Source organism: Carassius auratus, unplaced genomic scaffold, assembly GCF_003368295.1.
Source record: "Carassius auratus strain Wakin unplaced genomic scaffold, ASM336829v1 scaf_tig00216128, whole genome shotgun sequence".
In the NCBI taxonomy this organism is placed as follows: Eukaryota; Metazoa; Chordata; class Actinopteri; order Cypriniformes; family Cyprinidae; genus Carassius; species Carassius auratus.
This window is the reverse complement of record NW_020528425.1, coordinates 462,794-485,905: the sequence shown is the minus strand read 5'-3', so window position 1 is coordinate 485,905 and position 23,112 is coordinate 462,794. Positions and strand designations below refer to the sequence as shown.

Below are 23,112 nucleotides of genomic sequence, written 5' to 3'. Positions count from 1 at the left end.
TTTCTACTGAAAGACAGTTTTGTAAAGATCATTAAACACTAAATGACTATCAGTAGCCTATCTGTCAAAGTGGCTTGACTGAAGTCAATATTTATTACTTCTGTTTAACCTGGCCAGTATGCCTGATACCTGGTAACCAATTAATAATAAGTCAGCTATAAACTTTGGTAAAAAGTCATCAAGCTCAGGCTGATGCTCATTATACAAGCTCATTATGATTTAATTTCCTGTTTGTTTGTTTTTTACAAGCAGTTTGACACAGATCTAAAATGGCAAGCCATTTTAATGTTTAATCCTTAAGATTTTACTATTTCTATTTTCTTTCTAGTAGTACTTTTGACCCTATTGTCTATTCATTTATTAGTACTTGTGTCTAATAGGTGCAAACTATCTTTGGTCTAAAGGTTACTAGCAACTACAATTATTTTCTTTTAAATTAGTAAAGTATAAATTATCTAGTATCTAATGAATATGTACTAGGTAGTAGTATCTAATACACAAAACTGGGTCAAAAAAAAGAAGAAAAAAAAGAACTTAAATCCTCTAAATTAATCTGTAAGTATTAACTTCCAAGGTAAGTATTAGACCACCAATAAGAGATAGACGCCTCGTTTGACTTCTTATAGCACACCTATACATAAACAGTGCACAGTTCTAAAAATGTATTTTAACATTCAAAGTAATACAATTCAGTATATGAAAAAGTTTATTTATTTAATGACATTTCCATCATGTGAAACAACCGTTGCGATGTGCTTTTAACTGCCATCTTGTCCCTATTTATTGCATTACATAAAGTAAAATGACTTATCCTACAATACAGTCATAACTTTATAGATAAAATAAAATGTACACAAACAGTTAATTGCTCTCTCCTGTAGCCTATACGATGTAACACCCCCTCACGGCTGGGTTTCAACTGTAAGTGAGATTGTTTGAGCCACTAACCCAACAACTTTGTAACACAAAATCTACTTTAAAAAAAAAATCACCCAGCATTTTAAGAATGTAATGAATAAGTTCTAGTAGCAGGAAAGTAGTCGGTTTTAAAGGGGGGAAATGTTAAAACGGCTTGCCATGTGTGTGGCTCCCGTTGCGTCAGTTGTTAAATTGATTAAGTGACAGCGCCCCCTATATTTCAGCCCATGCGTCCCACTTCTACACAGGTCCCCAACATCATAACACGCACAGAGCAGTGGTTATGAAACGGAGGCAGTGTAAACCTAGTACACTATAACAGATCCTTCCTGCGGGGCGAATGGATATTGACAGTTTCTGTAGTTTGGACGGTTCTGATCCATTTTGGGTGAGTAAATAAATTAAATGTATTATTACGACTATATTTTGTTTTAACAGATTGCCAAGGCTCACCGGGTTGTGTTCCGCGGCATGGAGACACTTGTCTGTGTCTCAAAATACAGCGAGCTCTCTACCTAGGCATCATTTCGGGGCCTCATATGCGCTTTGACGGGTGTTTTTTGGGGTCAGAGCATTTTCAGGCATCAAATTCAGGTCCTAAAAGATGAGTTTGGGTTGAATGCGCCTATAACGCCGAATTATGCTGCCTAGGTAGACCGCTTAGTAGGTTTTGAGACGCAGCCACTGTTGCTAAGCTAACCGGTTAGCCACACAGCAACTACCATATGCTTATAACTCTCTGTGGACTTTAATACTGCACTGTTGATATTTCTCTGTGACAGTCTAATTTAAGAGTGATTTATAACACGATCACCTGTTAAATGTGTGTCGTTATTACAGTGTGAAACTTAAGGGTTGACTTGTCACTGATCTGACTTGTTTTTGGTTAGCTAATTCCTCTAATGCTAGGTAGTTTCCTCTTAACTAGAGAACTCATGTATTTGTCATATCTAATAATTAAGTCTTGTTTATTTGTGTTCCAGGTCTGACAGGTCAGTGGGTTATCAGTAATAGTTGTAGTCTGACGGGTTTAGGCAGACTGTTTGCCCTTCAAGATCAGAGGGCCAAAACATGCATATACATATGCATAGACTGCATGCCAAGAAAATATGTCACTTTTCTTGAAATTCTCTCAGCTTTTATGTTAACATTGTTAACCCTTTGTCTGTCCAAGGCTACAATGCAATGAAAGATTATTAATGAAAGGTTAGGAGGCCTAGGGTTAAAAAAAAATACATGCCCCATAATAAAAATAATATAATGAAGGAAATTTAACAAAGTAATTTTTATTAAACATTGTTTTTTAAAGTTCATCAATCTCTTTTTGTATTACAATCAAGCCATACAATTAGTGTTTAAATAATTGTTTTCTTCCTTGTCAAAGTACTGGGAATTTGAGGTAAAATGTTTTCAATTCTCATTAAAATTTTGTGACATGTAGCTTTATTGTTCAAACAAACTTTTTATATTACAGTAATTTAAAGGCCCAGCAAATACTGCTGTGACATAATTTACAATCGGAATAATGTATTATTTGCTTTTATCTTTTTACATTTTCTCATGTCTTTCCTTGTTACAATAACAAGAAATTAAGGTTAAAATGTTACTTTTTTTACATTTTCACAATGCAAAAAGTCTTATTGGTCATAACAGTCCTTTTTCTTCTTTTAGCAAAACGTATCTTTTTTTTTTTTTAACTCAAATTTTTTATTTATAAAATTTTTTTTAATACATATAACAAATAACATCCATTCAGAATAAAAATGCAAAAACAACAACAACAGACATATAATCAATTTGAATCTTGACCGCTGGTAAGGTTGTACAAGTGCATTTAGTTCAATAGGTAAAATGTCAAGTAAAGGACATTTCATGTCTGGTCTTGAAATTTTAGGAGCGCAGCCTTTTTTTTATTGATCTATTATTCCTCCTCAGAGAAAGGATTATGGGAAGAGATGCTCCCTACAGAGAACAAGATTAGATTTTCTTCGTTAGAAAAGGTTCAGTTCATTTTTTTTTGGCATGTTTTGGATGTCACTACTTAAAGGAGACTTGTTTTTGTCAAGAAGCCTCTCTGCTCTGCTTTGCTCAGTTGGGCAGAAAAGATTGCGCTTGACTTTGGTTCTCTTAAAAGGTCCTTTTAAGAGTGTTTGTTCCTTGCACACATCATTAAATCTTTGTGTGCTTTGCTGGGGGCCTAGAGCTCTGTGTCTACTCCAGTTATTACTTTGTTTCTAAGTTTCATCCAAAGAATCTCTTTTGTCCTCTCATGTTTTCAGGATTGGAACCGGACCTGGCAAACACACAATCCAGACCTGACACCATGTTTCCAGAACACAGTGCTGTTTTGGATACCCTGTCTCTACCTCTGGCTGTTTGCACCATTCTACATCCTATACCTCAAAAGAAATGACCGTGGATACATATGCATGACCCACCTCAACAGAGCCAAAACAGTGAGTATTAACAAAAAGGATTCCGGTACAATGCTTTTTATGTAGCAGTGTGTTTCCTGAAACTAGCCTAGACAGCTGTTTCAAAGTCATGTGACTCTCCTCCAACAGGTTATTGGGTTTACCCTATGGCTTATCTGCTGGGCAGATGTTTTCTACTCTTTCTGGGAAAGAAGCCATGGTGCTACAGTAGCCCCAGTCTACCTAGTCAGTCCCACAATGCTTGGCGTTACAATGGTGAGACCTGTTCTTTCACAAAAGGAAGTGCTGAATTTAACTACTTTGCTTGTCAATTACTCTTCGCTCTGCATTGATTTCATATTCAAATGGCATGAAAGTTTCCTGTTTTCCTGCCTCGAGCAAAGGGAAGCAAGTCAAACAAATACTCCCATATTTCATAATATTGTTTATAGTTTCTTAAAGTTTTCTAGTCATGTTCTATTCCTAGCTTGATGTTTACAAAATTTGAGTAAAAAGTTTTGTAATTGGATGTGTTTTAGTTGCTGGCTACGTTCTTGATCCAGTATGAGCGGATGAAGGGGGTCCAGTCCTCAGGGGTGATGCTCAATTTTTGGCTGATTACCATAGTGTGCGCTACAGTCACCTTTCGCTCCAAAATCCTGCATGCACTGAATGAGGTAAATATGAGTTTTGCATTAAAACGGACACTTTTTGCAGTTCATGTAGTAATATATATTTTTAATTCAGATGTAATTTAGTTAGTTTTTTTTAGTCTGAATGGCTAACAAACACATGTAATAAGATATTTACAAACCTGAGCCAATCCACATTCATTAGTGATTCCAATTACATTTGTTTTTTTTGGGGGGGGGGGGAAATTAACCTCAATCTGAATTGGCAGATCACATTTTAAGTAGTTTTTTGGTTATTTAGAATGTGTTGTTTGTAATGTCTGAATACACTCATTTTTGTTCACTCTTTTCTCATATAGTTAACTATGTAATAGAGATAGTGTATGAATGAATCAGCAGTTTTAGATGCAGTAAATGGATGAATGTGTAAAATGTCTCTGTCGCTCGTGATCTCTCATGCGCCACGTGGGTTCTGCACCGCAGCAGAGGCTACATTTCCTGTCCCTTCCCACACTGAGAGCTACTCTTCAGTTTCTGTAGAAGAAATATTCTCAGTACTATGTTGACTGCTACATCTTTAATATAGCTACAAATATATAATCATTGATATACAGGTGCTTCTCAAAAAGTAAAAAAGAAAAGTGGAAACTTATTTCAAAAAAGTGAAACTTTCAAATATTATAGCTACATTACATGTAAAGTAAAACATTTCAAACGTTGTTTTGTTTTAATTCTGATGAGTAGAGCTTAAAGCTCATGAAAGTAAAAAAAAAAAATTAGAATATTTCCTACGATCAATCAAAAAAGGGTTTACAAAACAGAAAAGTTCAAGTTCTTTAAAGTATGTTCATTTATACAGTCAATAATTGGTCGGGACTCCTTTAGCACAAACAACAGCCTCAGTGAGGTGAGGCATGAAAGCGATCAGCCTGTGGCACTGCTTAGCTTGTCTCTGTTGTTTGATCGACTGTTTCTCATCTTTCTCTTCAAAATATCCCATAGATTCCATACGAGAAGTTGTGCCAATAAATTGTGCACGGGACCATGTTTAAATCCTCTCTAATCCTTTGATAATAACACTTGAAGTCTTGAAAGTGAGCCTTTATCCAGTTTGCCCACTTTTCTTGCACTTGAATCCAGAAGAACTGCATTCTGATGTGTGATTGTCATGTTAATTTATACTCATGTGAATTCAGTCTTTTTTTATCTTAGGCTACTTATCCAGATTGTTAATGTCCATAAATGTCGTTTTATGGACCTCTTGAAAATATCCCATTAGTTCCATACATGGTTCAGGTCAGGTGAGTTTGCTGGCCAATCAAACGCAGTGATATCATATTCAGCAAACCACTTGGAAGTAGTTTTTGCTCTGTGGGCAGGTGCTAAAGTCCTGCTGGAAAAGGAAATTAGCATCTCCATAAAGCTTGTCAGCAGATGGAAGCATAAAGAGCTCCAAAATCTCCTGGAAGCCGGCTGCATTGACTTTGGACTTGATAAAACACAATGGACCAACAGCAGCAGATGGTATGGTACCCCAAATCATCACAGACTTCAGAAACCTCACACTGGATTTCAACCAGCTTGGATTCTGTGCCTCTCCAGTCTTCCTCCAAACTCCAGACTTTGATTTCCAAATGTAATGCAAAATTTACTTTTATCAGAAAAGAGGACTTTGGACCACTGAGCAGTAGTCCAGTTCTTTTTCTCCTTAGCCCAGCTAAGATGCTTCTGGCTTGGTTATTACCTTTATACTTGGTAAGAGGAATTTGCTGGGATCCAATATTCATGTTGCGATTAATTGCTAATGTTTTTATCACTGTATACGATATTATCACGGTATTGAAATGTATTTTCAAAAAAGTGGTCATAATACAGTATAACAGGTTTAATATTTTTTTCTTATAACAAAAATGACTTAACATTTAAATACAATAAAGCAATACAGAAAAATATATAAAGTTAAACGTTTTACACAGATTAAAGTGCAAAAGAACTATAAAGACCAATAGGTATCTCTTTAAAATAAAACCTCATTAGTTTACCTTAGTTAATGCATTAACATTCACAATGAGTGATAGCTATATTTGCTACAGAAGTTATTAATTTTCTGTTAAAAAATACATGTCTTAGTTCATGTTAGCTCATTAAATAACAGAGCTGCAACTTTTGAGTTTAACAACGTGTTATTAATCAGAATAACTAAGATTAATGAATGTTCAGAAGAATTTTTTATTTGCTGTTTAACTAATGAATTAACTAATGTTAATTAATTAAGCCCTAATTTAAAGTTGTTGAACAAACAGTAAAGAATCAGAACACTTTCAAACAATATCTAGAGCATGTTTGTAGTCCAGATTAAAATGTAAGAAAATGTTTGAAAATAAATAGCCTAGTAAGTCTAAATATTTAAGCATTAATATTAAGGCACCGTGATGAACAACACACCAAATCAACAGATTTGAATGGCTATTTAAATATGTTCTAGAAAATAGTGCAGCTGCTTTATTTATGGGTTTTCCAGAGTAAAGGCTGCATTTTCTGCAGTTTAGCACCATCTGCTGTCATAAAGTGAATGTGCTTCCATTCAGTGCATCTCTCACGTGTTCCTCATGTGCTTCTCATGCGTGCTTGTTTACATCAGAATGCACACGGGACTTTCAAGCAGCATATAGCGGTGTTTTGACCAGTTGATAAGAAAAGTATTCTTAAAATGCATTCAAAATTCTGTATAATTTGTAATATATAATTATTGACTGAATTTAGAAGTGCACATAACAATATTGGACTTATTCATTACCGTCATATATTGCATTACAGCATTATTTGTGAAGCTCTCCCAAGTGTTTCAATCTGCTTTGCCTGACAGTATTTTCAAGCTTGCGGTCATCCTCGTTTCTTGTGCACCTTTTCCTAAACATTTTCGTTCCTTCCAGTCAACATTGCATTCAATATGCTTTGATACAGCACCCTGTGAACAGCCACCCCCTTCAGTAATGACCTTCTATGACTCACCCTATTTTGTAGAGGGTGTCAGTAGGGCCTTTCGCACCACTTTAGTTCCAGAACTAAACGTACAGTACTAAAGTACCGGGACGATTTTGCGCGAACTATTTCCCAGTACCATTTAAAGGGTTGCATTCACACTGACAGTGTGTACTAGGATGTGATGTAAGCCGGTCGATAGCAATGTCATTTGTGCGGGGTATTTAACAACATTAACAAATAAGAATAACGTTCACAACAGGAAGATGGAGGACGCTGTGATCAGAGCTGTGTTTTTGTTGTGTCTCACATGTTTCACAGTAATGGACATAGAATGTCGACGTAAACGTAAAGCGATTGAAAGAACAGAAAGGAGGACTAAGAATCTCCAATGATAACTGGCAGTGCTACATTTGTTACAAGTGCCTGCACTTCAGCGTCCGTCCATCTATCGCTGTTCATCATACTTGCAAAATAAGTTGACACAGTATGTTTACACTGCGTTTTAAATCATGGCGGGTGAGGTTGTTTTTGAACGTGTCTGGCCAATCAGTGTCTTCTTACGTCACTTGTAGTACCAATTGTGCTGTTTACACCCTGCTCAGGAGTAGGAGCTAATTTGGTTCTCGAAAAAGGCAATCCCGTACTAAAATAGCAACCAGTTCCGGTAGTGCAAAAATGCCCAAAAGTGGGTAGTTCCACAATTAGTTCTGGTACTATGAAAAGGTTCTCTAATGATTGTCTTCTTGACCATTCCTAAGTCCACAGTCTTCCCCATTATTGTGGTTTTAAAGAACAAGAGATACCTGAAATTTATACTGTAGCGATGGTCATTTAGTGTAACTCAAATGTAAATATTCTAATATTTTGAGATGCTGGATTTTTGACTTTCATGAGCTGTAAGCTCTTATCATCAAAATTAAAACAAAAAAAATGTTTGAAATAATGAAACTTTACCAATGAATCTAGAATATATTAAACTTTTTTTTCTTTTTAGATGCACATGTATAGCATATTGAGCAAACTGGATAAACACATATTTCATCAATTGCAAAAGGACAGTCAGTTCTAAAGTACAGATTAAAACACAAAGCAGGTTTGTTTGAAATGTGAGGAAACCCTTAAAGTGTTGTGTCTTTCCTTTCAGCCTGCCAGTGTGAATGTGTTCAAATATACCACCTTCTACATATATTACCCCATGGTGCTCATCTCCCTGATCCTGGCCTGCTTGTCCGACAAGCCTCCGCTCTTTTCACAGGCTGTCAAAGACTCGGTTAGTGAACTTTACTTAAGGAAGGTAGAGGAATGCCTTATTATATGAATGTTGAATTGATGGCCAGCGCTGTGAATGTTTCTGTACAGAATCCATGTCCAGAGTCAGGAGCTTCATTCCTGTCCAGAATCACTTTCTGGTGGATCACAGGGTGAGAAAAATAAATGACTGCCTCCCTTACTCACGTAATTTCTTGATCCCATTCATCTCATCAATTTAAATCTTCTGTCTGCTGAATCCTTCATTTTTAGCTTGTATTCAGACTCAATGTTTTTTCTTCTTGATGTATGTTCCTCTTGTTTCCTCATAGATTGATGGTGACTGGTTATAAAAGGCCTCTGGAAGAGAAGGATCTGTGGTCGCTCAACACAGAGGATAAGTCTCAAAAAGTGGTGCCACAGCTGGTGCGCCGCTGGGACCAAGAATGCAACAAGGTCAAAAGGTCAGAAGTGATTTTTTTTTTTTTCTCTTTCTTTCAAGTAGACAGCTTGCTGCAAAAATGATTAATCCTCTGATTGGGTTATGCTTTTTGTGTTAGGCCAGTAGATAAGACACTCTACTCCCCAAAAAGAGCTTCAAGGGGAGAAAAGAAGGATGGACAACCAATAGAAGAGTCTGAGATTTTGCTTGCAAAAACCCTTCAGAAAACTGGCGAGCCGTCCCTTTTCTGCGCGCTCTGCAGAACCTTTGGACCATACTTTCTCGTCAGCTCTCTGTATAAGATTATTCATGACATCCTGATGTTTGTTGGGCCCGTGATTCTCAGGTATGAATATACAGCATAAGTATCATCTCTTTCTTTTTTTCACGTGAGATTATTCCCATCTGTGCTGAGCTCAGAAGCAGTAGTTCTCTGCAGGGGAAAGTGCAAGTGTGCCCTCTGCCTTTGATATGACTTTAACTCTGTGGGAAGGCCACTCTGTCAAAACAACAGCTGTGGCTCTTTAAAGAGCTCTAGTGAAGAGTTAGTTTTGGCATGCTGAGAAGTTGTGCCATCAAATTTTGCCTCTGGACCATGTTTAAATCCTTTCTAATCCTTTGAAGTTTAGCAGTGAAACTTTATCCAGTTTGCTAATTTTTCTCCCACTTGAATCCAGAAGAACTGCATTCTACTGCACGATTTACATGTTAATTTATATTCATGTGACTTCTGTCTTTTTTTAACTTAGGCTACTGATCCAGTTTGTGAATGATTCAAGTGCCCCCACTTGGCATGGCTACTTCTACACCACCTTGCTGTTAGTTTGTGCCTGTGTGCAAACCCTCATTCTGCAGAAATATTTCCATGTTTGCTTTGTGACAGGCATGAGGTTACGTACGGCCATTGTCGGTGCCGTGTACAGGAAAGTAAGTGGACTTTTGATTGCTAAAATGTCTGTAACATGGAATAATACAGTGTTCATGCATATTTAGAGGTTATTTGTTTTATTAAAAAAAACTGCAAAAAATAAATAAAATGCATGTCAAATGTGAATATGACATACTTTATCTCTCAGAACACAATTTTAGATAAATGTTTTTTAACTTGTATGACTTAAAATCTATATACAGTACCATTCAAAAGTTTGGGGTCAGTAAGATTTTTTTAGTTTTTTCGAAAGTGTGAGCAACATGCTCGCCAAGGCCATTTGTTTGATCAAGAAAACAATTACAATAATTTGTACTGTAATATATTGTGAAGTGTATTTTGTTCATGTCACAGCTGTATACTATAAATGTACACTATACTAGATGTATTTTACTGTCACTTTTGATCAGGTTAATGCATTCTTGCTGAATAAAGTAATTCATTGCTTTACTTTAAAAAAAAAATTGAATTCCTTTTTAAAAAGTACAAAATATATACATATATAATGATAATAATAATGGTGGAAGTAGTGATTTATAATATTTTCCTTCATTTTGTGAAGGCCTTGGTCATTACCAATGCTGCGCGACGAACATCCACTGTTGGAGAGATTGTGAATCTGATGTCTGTAGATGCTCAGCGTTTTATGGACCTCATCACCTATATCAACATGATTTGGTCAGCACCTTTGCAGGTTATCCTGGCCCTTTACTTCCTGTGGCAGGTATGTGCCTACACAAAGGTGTCTTGGCTTGAATGCTCGTTTCATTACACATCACTAATACCCATTTCTATTTTGTGCTATTTTGTTCTAAGAATCTGGGTCCTTCTGTGCTTGCTGGAGTTGCTGTGATGGTGCTGATGGTTCCTCTAAATGCAGTCATTGCCATGAAAACTAAAACCTACCAGGTTTGCACCTCTTTTCCTGCTCGGCAAGCAATTTTGTTAATTAGATTACCTTTGTTAATCTGACCCACTCATCCACAGGTTGCCCAAATGAAAAGCAAGGACAGTAGGATCAAGCTTATGAATGAGGTGATGAATGGCATTAAAGTCCTTAAACTCTACGCATGGGAACTGGCATTCAAAGACAAAGTGTCTGCCATCCGAGAGAGTGAATTGCGTGTGCTGAAGAAGACGGCTTACCTTGGAGCTGTGTCCACCTTTACTTGGGTCTGTGCACCATTTTTGGTAGGTGGTGCCTTTTGAGTTCTACTTTTTCATCATTATTATAGCCCACTTTTTTATGTTACCTTATGGTTGTGCAGTGACATTTGCTTTTGTCATCTTGTCTCTTTTACAAAGGTTGCCCTTTCCACGTTTGCAGTATATGTGTTAATAGATGAACACAATGTTTTGGATGCACAGAAGGCGTTCGTTTCTCTGGCCTTGTTCAACATCCTCCGCTTCCCTCTTAATATGTTGCCCATGGTCATCAGCAGCATGGTGCAGGTATTACCCGCCCCCCTCTCTCTCTCTAGCACGATATAGCACGGTTAACACAGAAATCCAGGAACATGCCATGTGATTTAAAAATGGTTATGACTGTGAAATTTATTGCTTCCATCAGGCCAGTGTGTCTATGAAGCGTCTGCGTGTGTTTCTGTCCCATGAGGAGTTGGATGAAGACAATGTGGAGCGGCCGGCCATCACTGCAAGTAAGTCAACTTGATTAACAAGCACTTCAAATCTGGAATCAAACAAATGTGCTGTATTTTGTGTTGTGCATTTTTTTGTATTCAATGCGTATTTGACTCATGATGAAGTACTCCAGTCCCCAAACAGTTTCCACAGACAGACATAAAACAGCATTGTATGAGAGAGTAGCAGCTGTCCAGTAGATCTGTGGGTTCAAAGACAGCCCGTGTGTTTTGATCTACACTTAAGAGACTTCATTGTTGTTTCCTGCTCATTCAGCTCCTGACAGCATCAGGATTGTGGACGGAGCTTTTAGCTGGTCTAAAGGCGACTCCCCTACTTTGAAGAGGTAACAACAATTTCTTTGCATGTAAAAAAGACACTATGTGAGCCAATAAATAGCAACTTGTTCAGTGTTATAGAGCGCTAGGGATGGGAATGGTACGAAATTTCACAATTCTGATGAACGATTCCATGTACAACTATTTTATTACTTTTAAAGAAGCACCAGTTTCCCTCAACAGTTAGTTAAAACTAAACACAAACAACACTTTTTTTTAATAATGTGTTTCTTTAACTGAAAGTGTCAGTGACAAGTCTAACATAAGACTGATTAGTCATTTGTTTGCCATTTGCACATTAGAAAACCTTTAAGAACCGTTGGTTACAGAATGTCATGAACATTTTTTTTGTGCTTAATATCCATTATCAATTCCCAGCTCTATGCACTCTACACAAATGTTGTTATTGTTATTTTGAAGGCATCAAAATGACTTTTAGCATTAACATGACTATTGCGGTTACATAGAGCACAACCAGTGAAACAGACTCCTGAGGACATTACAGGTAAGTACATGCGCATGAACCCCGAAACAGGAGAGCATCAGTCGCCAGAAGAAATGTAATCCGGTGAATCTCCACTGATATTAATGAGAGGGAGAATGAAATTTGGGAATGCTGAATTGCTTTCAATCTTAGATTAATTTCAAACTCATCTACTTCAAATCATGCTTTGAACTGTGTAATTTGACTTGCATTATTGTTCACTCTGAATACACCTCAATCAGTACACTCTGAAGGATTTGCCTGAAATGTTCGATCAACAATGAAGTGAATGAATCTCAATGGATGAATGAAGTCTTTTAAACCTTCATGACACAATGCCGCCTCTGACCACATGTTGCTTGAACTGTTTGTATCTGTTCTTGACTCGGCGTGTCTCTCTGTCTCTTCAGGATTAATGTGCGTATCCCTGAGGGGGCGCTTGTTGCTGTGGTAGGGCACGTGGGTTCAGGGAAATCCTCTCTGCTTTCAGCTTTGCTGGGAGAGATGCAGAAGCAAGAAGGATCTGTCTTGATCAAGGTACTGACACAAGCTGTGGACTTCTTTATTGCAAGGTGGTCTGAAATTATTTTGTGTGGAAACAGTTGCTCTTTGAGCTAAGTGCTTTGTGGTATTTAAGTTGAATAGATTATGTAGTGTTTGCACTGGGGCTCAAACTTTTCAGACCACTATATCGTCCATTATAATTGAATATTTTAAAATATAATCTACTATAATTTTTTTTATAGATATTCATAGCTTTTACATTCATTTCATTATATTAGCAGCATAACAGTGTAATGAAAGTTTGAATTTCGTAATGTCTTCGTATTAGGTTTGTTCCCTTGATTGGCGTCAACTCCACGTGATTTGGAAATGTTCCAAAAAGCGTCTTGTGCTTCTGTGAAAGCAGAAACATCTGACTGTCACATGATCAATGTCCCAAATGTATTTATTTGATTTAGAAATGGTTAATTATGTGTCGAAACCTGTCTTTGTATTTATTTATTAATAACAATGCCTTGAAGACATTTAAGGATAAAATGAATCTTAAGAACAGTATGAAAGAAGAATATCAGTTTTTCAAAGTGGTCCAAGAATTTTGGTGTGCCCTGTGTATTTGGAAATCATTGATAATAGGATGATAAAGAAATGCATTGAGCATCTGATGTTTTTCAGGGCTCTGTGGCTTACGTGCCTCAGCAGGCCTGGATCCAGAACGCCACTCTCAAAGACAACATTTTGTTTGGACGGGAGGCAAAAGACAGTTGGTACCAGAAGGTGGTGGAGGCGTGTGCTCTCCTACCAGACCTGGAGGTCCTACCTGGAGGAGACTCCACAGAGATTGGGGAGAAGGTAAATAAAGACTTCATACACTTTGTCATAAACGAGCACGATAGATTGAGGGTTAATGCTGCATGGTGTCACGGGCTGCTTTTGAATGCAACAATCTGACATGATTTAAATAGCAGTCAGTTGGGTTAATCACGTGACATTGTATTTTTAGGGCGTGAATCTGTCCGGAGGTCAGAAACAGCGGGTGAGTGTGGCCAGGGCTGTGTACTGCAGCTGTGCAGTGTATCTGCTGGATGACCCACTCTCGGCTGTGGACGCTCATGTGGGAAAACACATCTTTGATAAGGTCATCGGACCTCAAGGGTTGCTACAGGGCAGAGTAAGGCCATTTTAGCTATGTATTATCCAAATATGTATACACCTCTTATAGACATTTCACATCACACATGGTACTCTTTCAGACACGAGTTCTGGTGACCCACGGGCTGAGCTTCCTGCCCCAGGCTGACCTGATTCTGGTGATGGTGGATGGGGAAATCACAGAGATGGGCTCTTACACCGAGCTGTTGGGCAGACAGGGTGCTTTCGCTGAGTTCCTGCATACCTACAGCAACACAGAGCAGGAGGAGGAGGAGGAGTCCGTGGGAGGTGAGGCTGCCCTCCTCATGTCTGAACTTCTTTCACGTGTCTGTCCTTTCACATAGCCGTTTCCTGTAAATGATTACTATTGTTCACATTGTGTGTGATTTTTGTGTAGTGTATGTCTGTGTTTTCATCTCCATTTGTTCTTATTTGTTGTGTCCCCTCTGTTGGCTCTTCAGAGGAGGGAGGGGAAGCAGAGGACGAGAAAGGGAAATCTGAAGGTTTGAGGGTGTAATTTGTCCCCGGGCCGTATAGATTAAATAGGTCTGCCTGTACTGCATGTTAGAAAAGGGTTTATTATCCTGCTCTGAGGCCTGAAATATTGGAGGTGCACACTGGGTTGTTTTAGTTCTTTCCCATTTCATTACTATTGGACTATATCTCATAACGCTTAGATTGACCTTTGCACTGCGCTTCATTTTGATGGAGTAAATCGAATTGCATCCCATCTCGGCTCACTTGAGAGCCATGCAATGATGTGAGTTTTACTACATAATTAATGTATGACACTTTTTGACAAAATGCACTGCTGTTTGTAGCCTCTTATTCTCACCAAGACTGCATTTATTTGATCAAAACCTAAATGAATAAAAAACATGCATAATGCATTATAAAATTAGTTAGTCCATTAATTATGCCTTGTAAAGCACCTTCTAATCTGTTGTACAAGCTCATAAATAATTGTAACGACAATTAATACATCATAACATTTATCAACACTACATATTTTAAATTTGGTTGTAATTATTTACGAAAAGGTTTAATATATTACAATAACCATTATGAATAATTATAAAGCATTATACCATTCACTAACCCTTTCTAATGCATTATACATAAAGGCTTTAAATACTGTAAAGTGTTACCAAAATAAGAACTGTAATACTGTGGGAAAATTATTACAATTAAAAAGTACTTTTTATTTATATATTCTTTTTTTTTTAGATTTTTGTTTCTGCGAATTCTAGCATTCTAATATGCTAATTTGGTGCTCAAGTGTTTTTTTTTTTTTTTAATTCTTTGAATAGAAAGTTCAAAAGGCTAACATTTATTTGAAATAGAAATGATATTTAAACATTATTTAGAAATAAGATCATTACATTTCAGATATCCAGGGAAAGGTCTTTGTAGTCTGTGCAGGACATTTGCACTGTGAATGGCTTTAGCATTTGACATTCACCAGTCTTGTCACTGTGCCAGTTCCTCATGTGTCTGAGGTGCTGGGCAGCCTGCGGGTGATTCTTCTAACCTTAACCCACACCTCTGAGCCTAAAACGCTGAGTGCATTTAAATGCACATTCTTAAGCCGATTATGTTTAATAAGCCAAAAATGCATTTGGTCATGTAAATGCGATAACCTGTTTTCTTTTATCGGAGTTGGGTCATAAACGGCGTAAGAGTTTTTTGCCTCTTACTCAGATTACGCATGGCATGTAAACACACTATCCAGCTTTCTGTTGGCTTATTGAAGTGCACGTGTGTGATACGTGACAGGAACGCACCCTTAGTGCAGATTTATGCACATCTAGACTGAGCAAATATCTTGCAGTAAAGAAAGCAGGAAATATTGAACAAAAGCAGAGTTTTTCATGACATGCAGTAGTATTTGAAGTGGATCGGTCACAGGACTGCATTTATAACTGCTTGAGAGGATAATATGGTTGCAAGCTGACATGTTGCAAGTTTAATTTAACATCACAACTTACAAATGTATGGAATATGCCTACTCTGAGTCAGATGAGCAAATGATTATATTTTGACGTCCCTACAGCGAAATAACCTGATTTATTAATGAAGTTATGTAAACACAGCTTACTTGCGTTGTCAGGTTACTGATGTGTGTAAACGGGGAAAACTGGTTATTTTAATAAGCTGATATTTGTGACTTATCAGCTTACCGGTGTGCATGTAAACGTGTTCATTGATTTAGTGTCTACAGTTTTGGTAGACTCTCTTTCATTTCAGCTGACCTGAGATGTGTGGTTGCTTAGAAGCAAATTACGATTGCCTTTTATTGCCACATTAAATCTAGGCATGTTTGTACTCGAGTCCGGCCTTGCGTTTTAGTTGCTGCTTGATCACAAAATTGGTTGCAAAACGATAGTGTTGCATATGTGCTTTTGAATGACATGATTTATAGATAATTATGAGAAAGCTTGTCTTCTGTAACGGAATAGTTTAAGGAGTCATTGGTATGGACATGGAAAAGTATGAAGCTTACAGGAAGATATGCATGTAATTCTGTGTGATGTAGGATATATTTTCGGTAACAGTTTATTTTACAGTTACATCTATTAGTTGCTTATTAGTATGCATATTAATAGAATATTAGCCATGTAGTAGTGCTAATTAAGCATATATTAATGCCTTATTCTACATGACCTTATTCTACATCCCTATCTCACTATTAATACCTTTCTCACTATTAATAAGCAGGAAATTAACAATTTATTGAGAGAAAAGTAAGTTATTAGTAATAAGCAACTAATAGATATAACCGTAAAATAAAGTGTTACCATATTTTCTCATCCACAGAAGCAGTTCCACGGAAAGGTCTTGAGAATGGGGGCCCTGCTGCTGTGTTGGGGTAAGAGAGACCGAATACCTTTTCCCATTCATGTATAAACACTGCGTCTAGACATGTTGCAACATGATGAATCACTAGTGGCGAGACATTTTGTCTTTCCTAATTTGTGCATTGCTTTCTGCACATGTCTTCTGAAGTCTCGTGATAGATTTGTGTGAAAAACAGGAGGAAATATAATTGGTTATTCACTGACAATTTCATTTGTGAGTTTGAGAAACATAGTGACCAAATCCTGAGTCATTGAATCAGTCGTTTCACATGCCATCCATTTGTTTGACAGATAGAAAACAAGAACCAAACCTTACTGCATCACACACTTGTTTGTGCTAGATCCTAAAAATGAATTATGGTTGATAAAGACTCTGTCTTATATGTAATGACCATTAAACATTTAACTACTAGTATTTAGACATTATTTGCTAGCCTGCTCTATCTCTGTGTCCTGTAGGCAGAGTCAGATCTCTCTTAACGCAGCAGGCAAAACTGAAGCCAATGATGTTGCGGCCGCAAAGAAGACCAAATCCACAGAAGCTTCCCGACTGACTGAGGCTGACAAGGCCAACACTGGCAGGGTATGAGTCAGCCATCTCTCTATGTCAGGATGTGAGATCATGGTTCCTATTTCCATCTGAATTTGAGATTAAGTGAACGTTGTGTGTTGTGCAGGTGAAGCTGTCCGTGTTTTGGGAGTACATGAAGGCTATCGGCTTGCCCCTGTCCATCTTCAGTATCTTTCTGTTCTTCTGTCATCATCTGTCCTCTCTGGGCTCAAACTACTGGCTCAGTCTCTGGACAGATGACCCTGTTATCAACAACACGCAGCCCAACAGAGAGATGCGTTTAGGGGTGTATGGAGCCTTCGGACTCACACAAGGTGATTTAAGAGACATTTATGTTGTTTTGTGTTATTGCATATATTTAGCTTTTCTAAATTCTTGAAAACGTGCTTTTAAAATGTATAAATGTATATTCCTTCGTTTTATGTCTTTAAAATTAAAAACCATATTGAATTGTGAAATTCGGTAAAATAAATACATTGCTTTAACAGGGCTTGTGTTTTGGGGGCTGCAGTTTAACATTAATATTTCAGGTAACAGTAAATATTTTGATTGGAATTGACAGTTCGGCAAAAATGATAAGTGCACGCATCCAGCAAGGCAGAAATCTCAGTTAGAGTGGGCAACTACAAAAATCACAAAAAGGAAAAGTTGGTATTCCAAAGCTCAATAAACCAACAGTGAAGTTACAGGGCATATCGTCAATGTTGGTTAGAACTAAAAAATATTTAATGGTGTGCCAACGTGTCTCTTTTTCGAAATACAATATTACATCATTGGAATACTTTTTTCGAATACCTTCCAAAATTTACTAAAATATAATTTTTTTTTAAATACCATGTCAATTTCACAAGTTATAAAAAGCTGCAAATTAAAAATGATTGTATTTTCATAATATTTTTTTACTTTAAGGTAACATTTTGAGTATTGTTTAATGTCAGAATTTTTTTAAGCTAATGCATTTTTATGCAACTCTGGATCCCTCTATATTATATATTTTTTGTCATTAATATACCATTTGTATATTTTGTCATTATATATATTTTTTTTCAGTTATTAATATTTAAGCATGTTTTGTCCAGTAACCAGTTTGATTCTGAAAAGCCGTATTTCTCTCTTTATTTTTTCTTTTTCATTTTCTCTCTGACAGGCATTGCAGTGTTCTGCTATTCTGTGTCAGTGTCTGTGGGTGGGATCTTAGCCTCCCGCTACCTGCACCAGACGATGCTCTACAACGTCCTGAGATCGCCCATGTCTTTCTTCGAACGCACGCCCAGTGGCAACCTGGTCAACCGCTTTGCCAAAGAGACGGACACCATTGACACGGTCATCCCTAGCATCATTAAAATGTTCATGGGCTCCTTGTTTAATGTGCTGGGTTCATGTGCTGTCATCCTCGTCGCCACTCCGCTGGTGGCCATCATCATCCCGCCGCTGGGCTTGCTTTACTTCTTTGTACAGGTCAGTTATTTATTCCACGCAGCTGCTTATTAGGAAAGGCTAGTTATTCTGTAGGCTAAAAAACATTTAGATAGAAAGTGTAAGTGTAGTAATGGTGGGTGCTGCTCTAACATTTGCCTTTTTCTCTCTGTTAGCGTTTCTACGTGGCATCCTCTCGGCAACTGAAACGACTGGAGTCTGTGAGCCGCTCTCCTGTCTACACGCACTTCAACGAGACGCTGCTGGGCACCAGTGTGATCAGAGCGTTTGGCGAGCAGGAACGCTTCATCAGAGAGAGTGACGGAAGAGTGGACCACAACCAGAAAGCGTATTTCCCCAGCATTGTAGCCAACCGGTGAGAATTCGCAGAAGATTCAGTTTTCTGGTTTACGCGTCATTAAGTTTGATGTAGTGGTGTTTTGTTTTTTGGACAGTTGATCATTTGTGTGTGTCTTTGTGTCTCTGCAGATGGCTGGCAGTGAGGTTAGAGTTTGTGGGCAACTGTATTGTGACATTTGCAGCGCTTTTTGCAGTGATGGCCCGGGACAGTCTGAGTCCGGGTATCATGGGGCTGTCCATCTCTTATGCGCTGCAGGTCAGTTTAACTTCTAAAAAGATGAGATACAGACCAAATGTACATCCAAATCCTTACTAGTTCTGTATTTCTCACAGGTCACAACATCTTTGAACTGGCTGGTGCGGATGTCCTCTGAGCTGGAGACTAACATAGTAGCGGTGGAGAGGGTGAAGGAATATGGAGACACAGAGAAAGAGGTCAGTGCACCAGCAGGCAGATTGTGTGTGTGTTCAATCTGTTCTTGTGTAGAGTCCAATCTGTGATTAGCCTTGTTTTCTAACTTATCTCCCACTGTACTAGAGAGATGAGGATATGTAGCACACATGAAGTGGTGGGGGATAGTATATGTCTACAAAATGTGGCAATAGTTTCCAGAGCTTTAAATCATTTATTTGACATCTCCATGGACTTTTTCTTTGCCAACATTTATTAAGTCTACGGCTACAATTTGTATTTATGTATGAAAGGAAAGTCAATGTCTGTGATCTTGCAACTGGTCTTTTTTCCATTAGGTATGCTGACCACTGTTTTTTTTTTTTTATTATTATTTGTAATGAACTTTTTTTTTGTTCACTTGCTCAGTTTAAATGGACCATCATTTCGACAAATGAATTTTTTAAAGTGATTTTTACGTACAATTTTTATAAATGATTACGTACACTTTATAAAAAATTAGATTCTTTAGACTAACATTCAAATGTTAGTAATTTTATAAAGCAAGGATGCATTAAATTGATCAAAAGTCACAGTATCTCAGTCAACACACATACACTGACAAAGATATCTAGGGAACATGTGACACTGGAGCAATGGCTTATGAAAATTCAGCTTTGCATCACAGGAATAAATGACACTTAATTACATTTAGATTTAAACATTACGCTTAAACATCCTAACCGCCCCAGTCTTCTAAATAGAAGTGTTATAAGCATTTAGCTATATATTCAAATAATATTAGATGAACTACAGCACGTCACACTGCAGGACATATAAATGTCACGAAAGTCTTTCAAGTTAACTTCATGTATTTCTGGTTTCCATCTTAAAGATGGATTGTTGACATCTGATTGGTTTATGCTGCATCAATGTCTCTGTTTACAGGCTGAATGGAGGTCCGAGAACTCAACTCTGCCTGCTGGCTGGCCGACCACTGGTCATATTGAAATCCGCAACTTTGGCTTGAGATACAGAGACGACTTAGAGCTGGCTATTTCTGATATCTCGGTCAACATTGAGGGAGGAGAAAAGGTGCCTGGAGCCATTGCAATATTCAGAATCTTCTCAAGCTTTGACTTCATCAATAAACATTTTTTTTGTAAATCATGTATTTGTTTGTTTTCTTAGGTGGGAATTGTGGGTAGGACAGGAGCAGGAAAGTCCTCACTGACACTAGGGCTGTTCCGCATCATCGAGGCGTCTCAGGGGCAGATTTGTGTAGATGGGGTCAACATCGCTGAGCTGGGCCTGCATGAGCTACGATCCAGAATCACAATCATTCCTCAGGTACCACACTTAAATACAACGAAACATTGATTTAAAGTCACCCATTTGAGGACATCAACAATAAAGTTTTAATCTGTTAAAATGCTTTCTTGCCAATGAAAATGTTAGTCTTTTAGTTTTTCTTTCTTATTTCTAAACACCTCTTTTCTCTGTCTCAGGATCCAGTGCTGTTCTCTGGTTCCTTGCGTATGAATCTGGACCCCTTTGATGGCTACACTGATGAGGAGGTCTGGAGAGCTCTGGAGCTCGCACATCTCAAGAACTTTGTGTCTGGCCTGCCTGACAAACTCAACCATGAGTGTTCAGAGGGAGGAGAGAATCTCAGGTACAAACCCCTTCTCAGCCATGTTTACTCATCATTTGATTAACATCTGATATGATGTTTCTGACTGGATATTCTGGGCTTCAGTTTGGGCCAGCGGCAGCTGGTTTGCCTGGCCCGAGCTCTCCTGAGGAAGACCAAGATTCTGGTTTTGGATGAAGCCACCGCAGCTGTAGACCTGGAGACGGACAATCTGATTCAGTCCACTATCAGAACTCAGTTTGAGGACTGCACCGTTCTGACCATCGCCCACCGTCTCAACACCATCATGGACTACACTAGGTATACATTTATTTATTTTTTTAAATAATGAAACTTCAAGAATATTAAATAATTGTAAAAAAAAAGAAAAAAAAAATTATAATTGTTATATGATAATACTTAAAAAATGTTCCCTCTATGATTTCTTCAAAGGGTGCTGGTTCTCGATAAAGGCCAGATGGCAGAATTTGGTTCTCCGTCCAATTTAATTGCCAAGAAGGGAATTTTCTACAAGATGGCCAAAGACTCAGGTTTGGTCTGAAAAGTAGAGGGGCTGAAGAGCCCTCTGTTCATCCAGGACATATCACAGACTAGAGCCCTTTGAGAGTGGACCTTGCGAGACATGGACTCTGAAGGTACCTCTTCTGTGGGCCTGGAGCTCACACACTCACACCGTGTGAACATGACACCACTCCATCCTCAGCTATTGTATCCCTCCATTTTCAATCACATTTTAAAGGTTTCACTGCAAATGCTGCTTTAAATGATGTTTGCTCCTAAAATTTGGGAGGTTTGAAACCAGTTTGATTTATTCATGGCTGTTTTTGTTGGAAATTTCATTTTGGAAGACTTCTCAGTTCACCACTAAGCCACACTTCGCTGCCAGTGGTTGATTGTGAGGTCATGAAAACAATTATACTTGCAACTTTAGTTTCACTAGAACGAGTAAAGAACAAAGTTTCTCTGTGCAGTGTACCATTGATGCAGTGATCAATTGTTTATTGACCAAACAGCTGCTGGGAAATCACTCCTTGAGCATAAGGTACTCCATCCCAAGCCAAATTTCATATTTGAAGCTATTCTCATCATCAAAGAAGCGTCACATTTGAAATCTCTACTTTTATTTCCATTGTTTACTCTCATTTAATCTTTATTTATAGTTTGAGAATATCTGTTACAATATTTATTACTGGGTATCTCCCACTAATGGTGGCTTAAGCATCATCTTACCAATGTCATGCAGTAGAGTCTGCACTGACCTTCTGTTTTCATTGGTAATTTATTTAGTTGCGTTTGATTAATGATCTTTGTTTACTCTTATTTCTCAGTGATCATTTCACCAAAAAATTATGAACGCACTTACTGTTCTTAATATAAACCTCAAACTAGGGTTTATTTTTCAGCTTTATTGGGAGTGATGTTTAAAAAACAAGTAGGAATAATCCAATGCCATTTTAAGGTTCAGATACCTAAATCGTAGTAGTTCTTTAAGGACAGGTTGTCTTGTTGATGGCTGTACCTACTGAGCTGTGTGCTGTGTGCTTCACTCTGTTTGCTGTATACCATATATCTGTTGAATGTACGCTTGTGCGCCATGTTGTTTCATTCAGCAGTTCCTCCACTCTAGATCATTTAAGCCTTCTGAGTTTTTAAAGGCCAATCTGTTTTTTTAAAGAACTGACAAAGATACACTTTGAATGATAAAAAATATATATCTGATTTGTTACATATTTATATGATTTGTATGTAAACATAATGTTATTATTTGATTTGTATTCATGCACTAGTTTTAAGTGTGCTTAGTTTAATAAATCAGGCTGATATGTACAGGGGAAATATGAATAAAATTTTGTAAAGAGACTTTTGCTAGTGTTTTAAGTGTTGTACTTCTGAAACGTCTTTCAAAATGTTTTGTGACAGTGAGAAGGAAAATGATTTCTGATCACTGCTACCAACATTTTATTTTACTGAAGCGGTCCAGAAAATAAAAAGAGCATTTTCAAGTTTGAGAGTCACTCATGAAGTGTGCATGGAAATGTTATAAATATATATAAAAAAATACAGTACAAAATATATAAATACAGATTTAAAGTTTTAGATTATGGATAAAATACTAGTATTAATACACACAGACAAATTCAGTATAAGGAAGGGTGGATGTTGCATTGTTTTGAACATT

General features: G+C 37.6%; 1 protein-coding gene across 2 annotated transcripts; it reads left to right on the top strand.

Annotated features, from left to right (window-relative positions):
• Positions 1-1,141: 1,141 nt before the first annotated feature.
• Positions 1,142-22,793, top strand: LOC113097174 (multidrug resistance-associated protein 1-like). Of its 2 annotated transcripts, XM_026262382.1 has the most exons (32): positions 1,142-1,306; positions 3,198-3,374; positions 3,483-3,608; positions 3,872-4,009; positions 8,094-8,219; positions 8,309-8,370; positions 8,530-8,661; positions 8,758-8,985; positions 9,389-9,566; positions 10,130-10,291; positions 10,384-10,476; positions 10,555-10,758; positions 10,873-11,019; positions 11,138-11,225; positions 11,485-11,554; positions 12,441-12,567; positions 13,207-13,383; positions 13,535-13,702; positions 13,785-13,971; positions 14,145-14,186; positions 16,501-16,552; positions 17,001-17,124; positions 17,219-17,426; positions 18,260-18,570; positions 18,705-18,904; positions 19,018-19,144; positions 19,222-19,323; positions 20,228-20,374; positions 20,471-20,629; positions 20,788-20,954; positions 21,039-21,233; positions 21,366-22,793. In XM_026262382.1, exons 1-32 carry the CDS (start codon positions 1,259-1,261, stop codon positions 21,472-21,474), a joined length of 4,581 nt encoding a protein of 1,526 aa, XP_026118167.1. In that variant the 5' UTR covers positions 1,142-1,258; the 3' UTR covers positions 21,475-22,793. The 2 variants fall into 2 exon arrangements, with proteins under 2 accessions (XP_026118167.1, XP_026118168.1); XM_026262383.1 differs by lacking the exon at positions 14,145-14,186.
• The last annotated feature ends 319 nt before the right edge of the window (positions 22,794-23,112 follow it).

Coding starts and splice junctions, on each gene's coding strand:
- LOC113097174 (XM_026262382.1), top strand. CDS start 1,259: ATGGATATTGACAGTTTCTGTAGTTTGGACGGTTCTGATCCATTTTGG. Junction 1,307..3,197: donor ACGGTTCTGATCCATTTTGG/GTGAGTAAATAA, acceptor TCATGTTTTCAG/GATTGGAACCGGACCTGGCA. Junction 21,234..21,365: donor ACCATCATGGACTACACTAG/GTATACATTTAT, acceptor ATTTCTTCAAAG/GGTGCTGGTTCTCGATAAAG.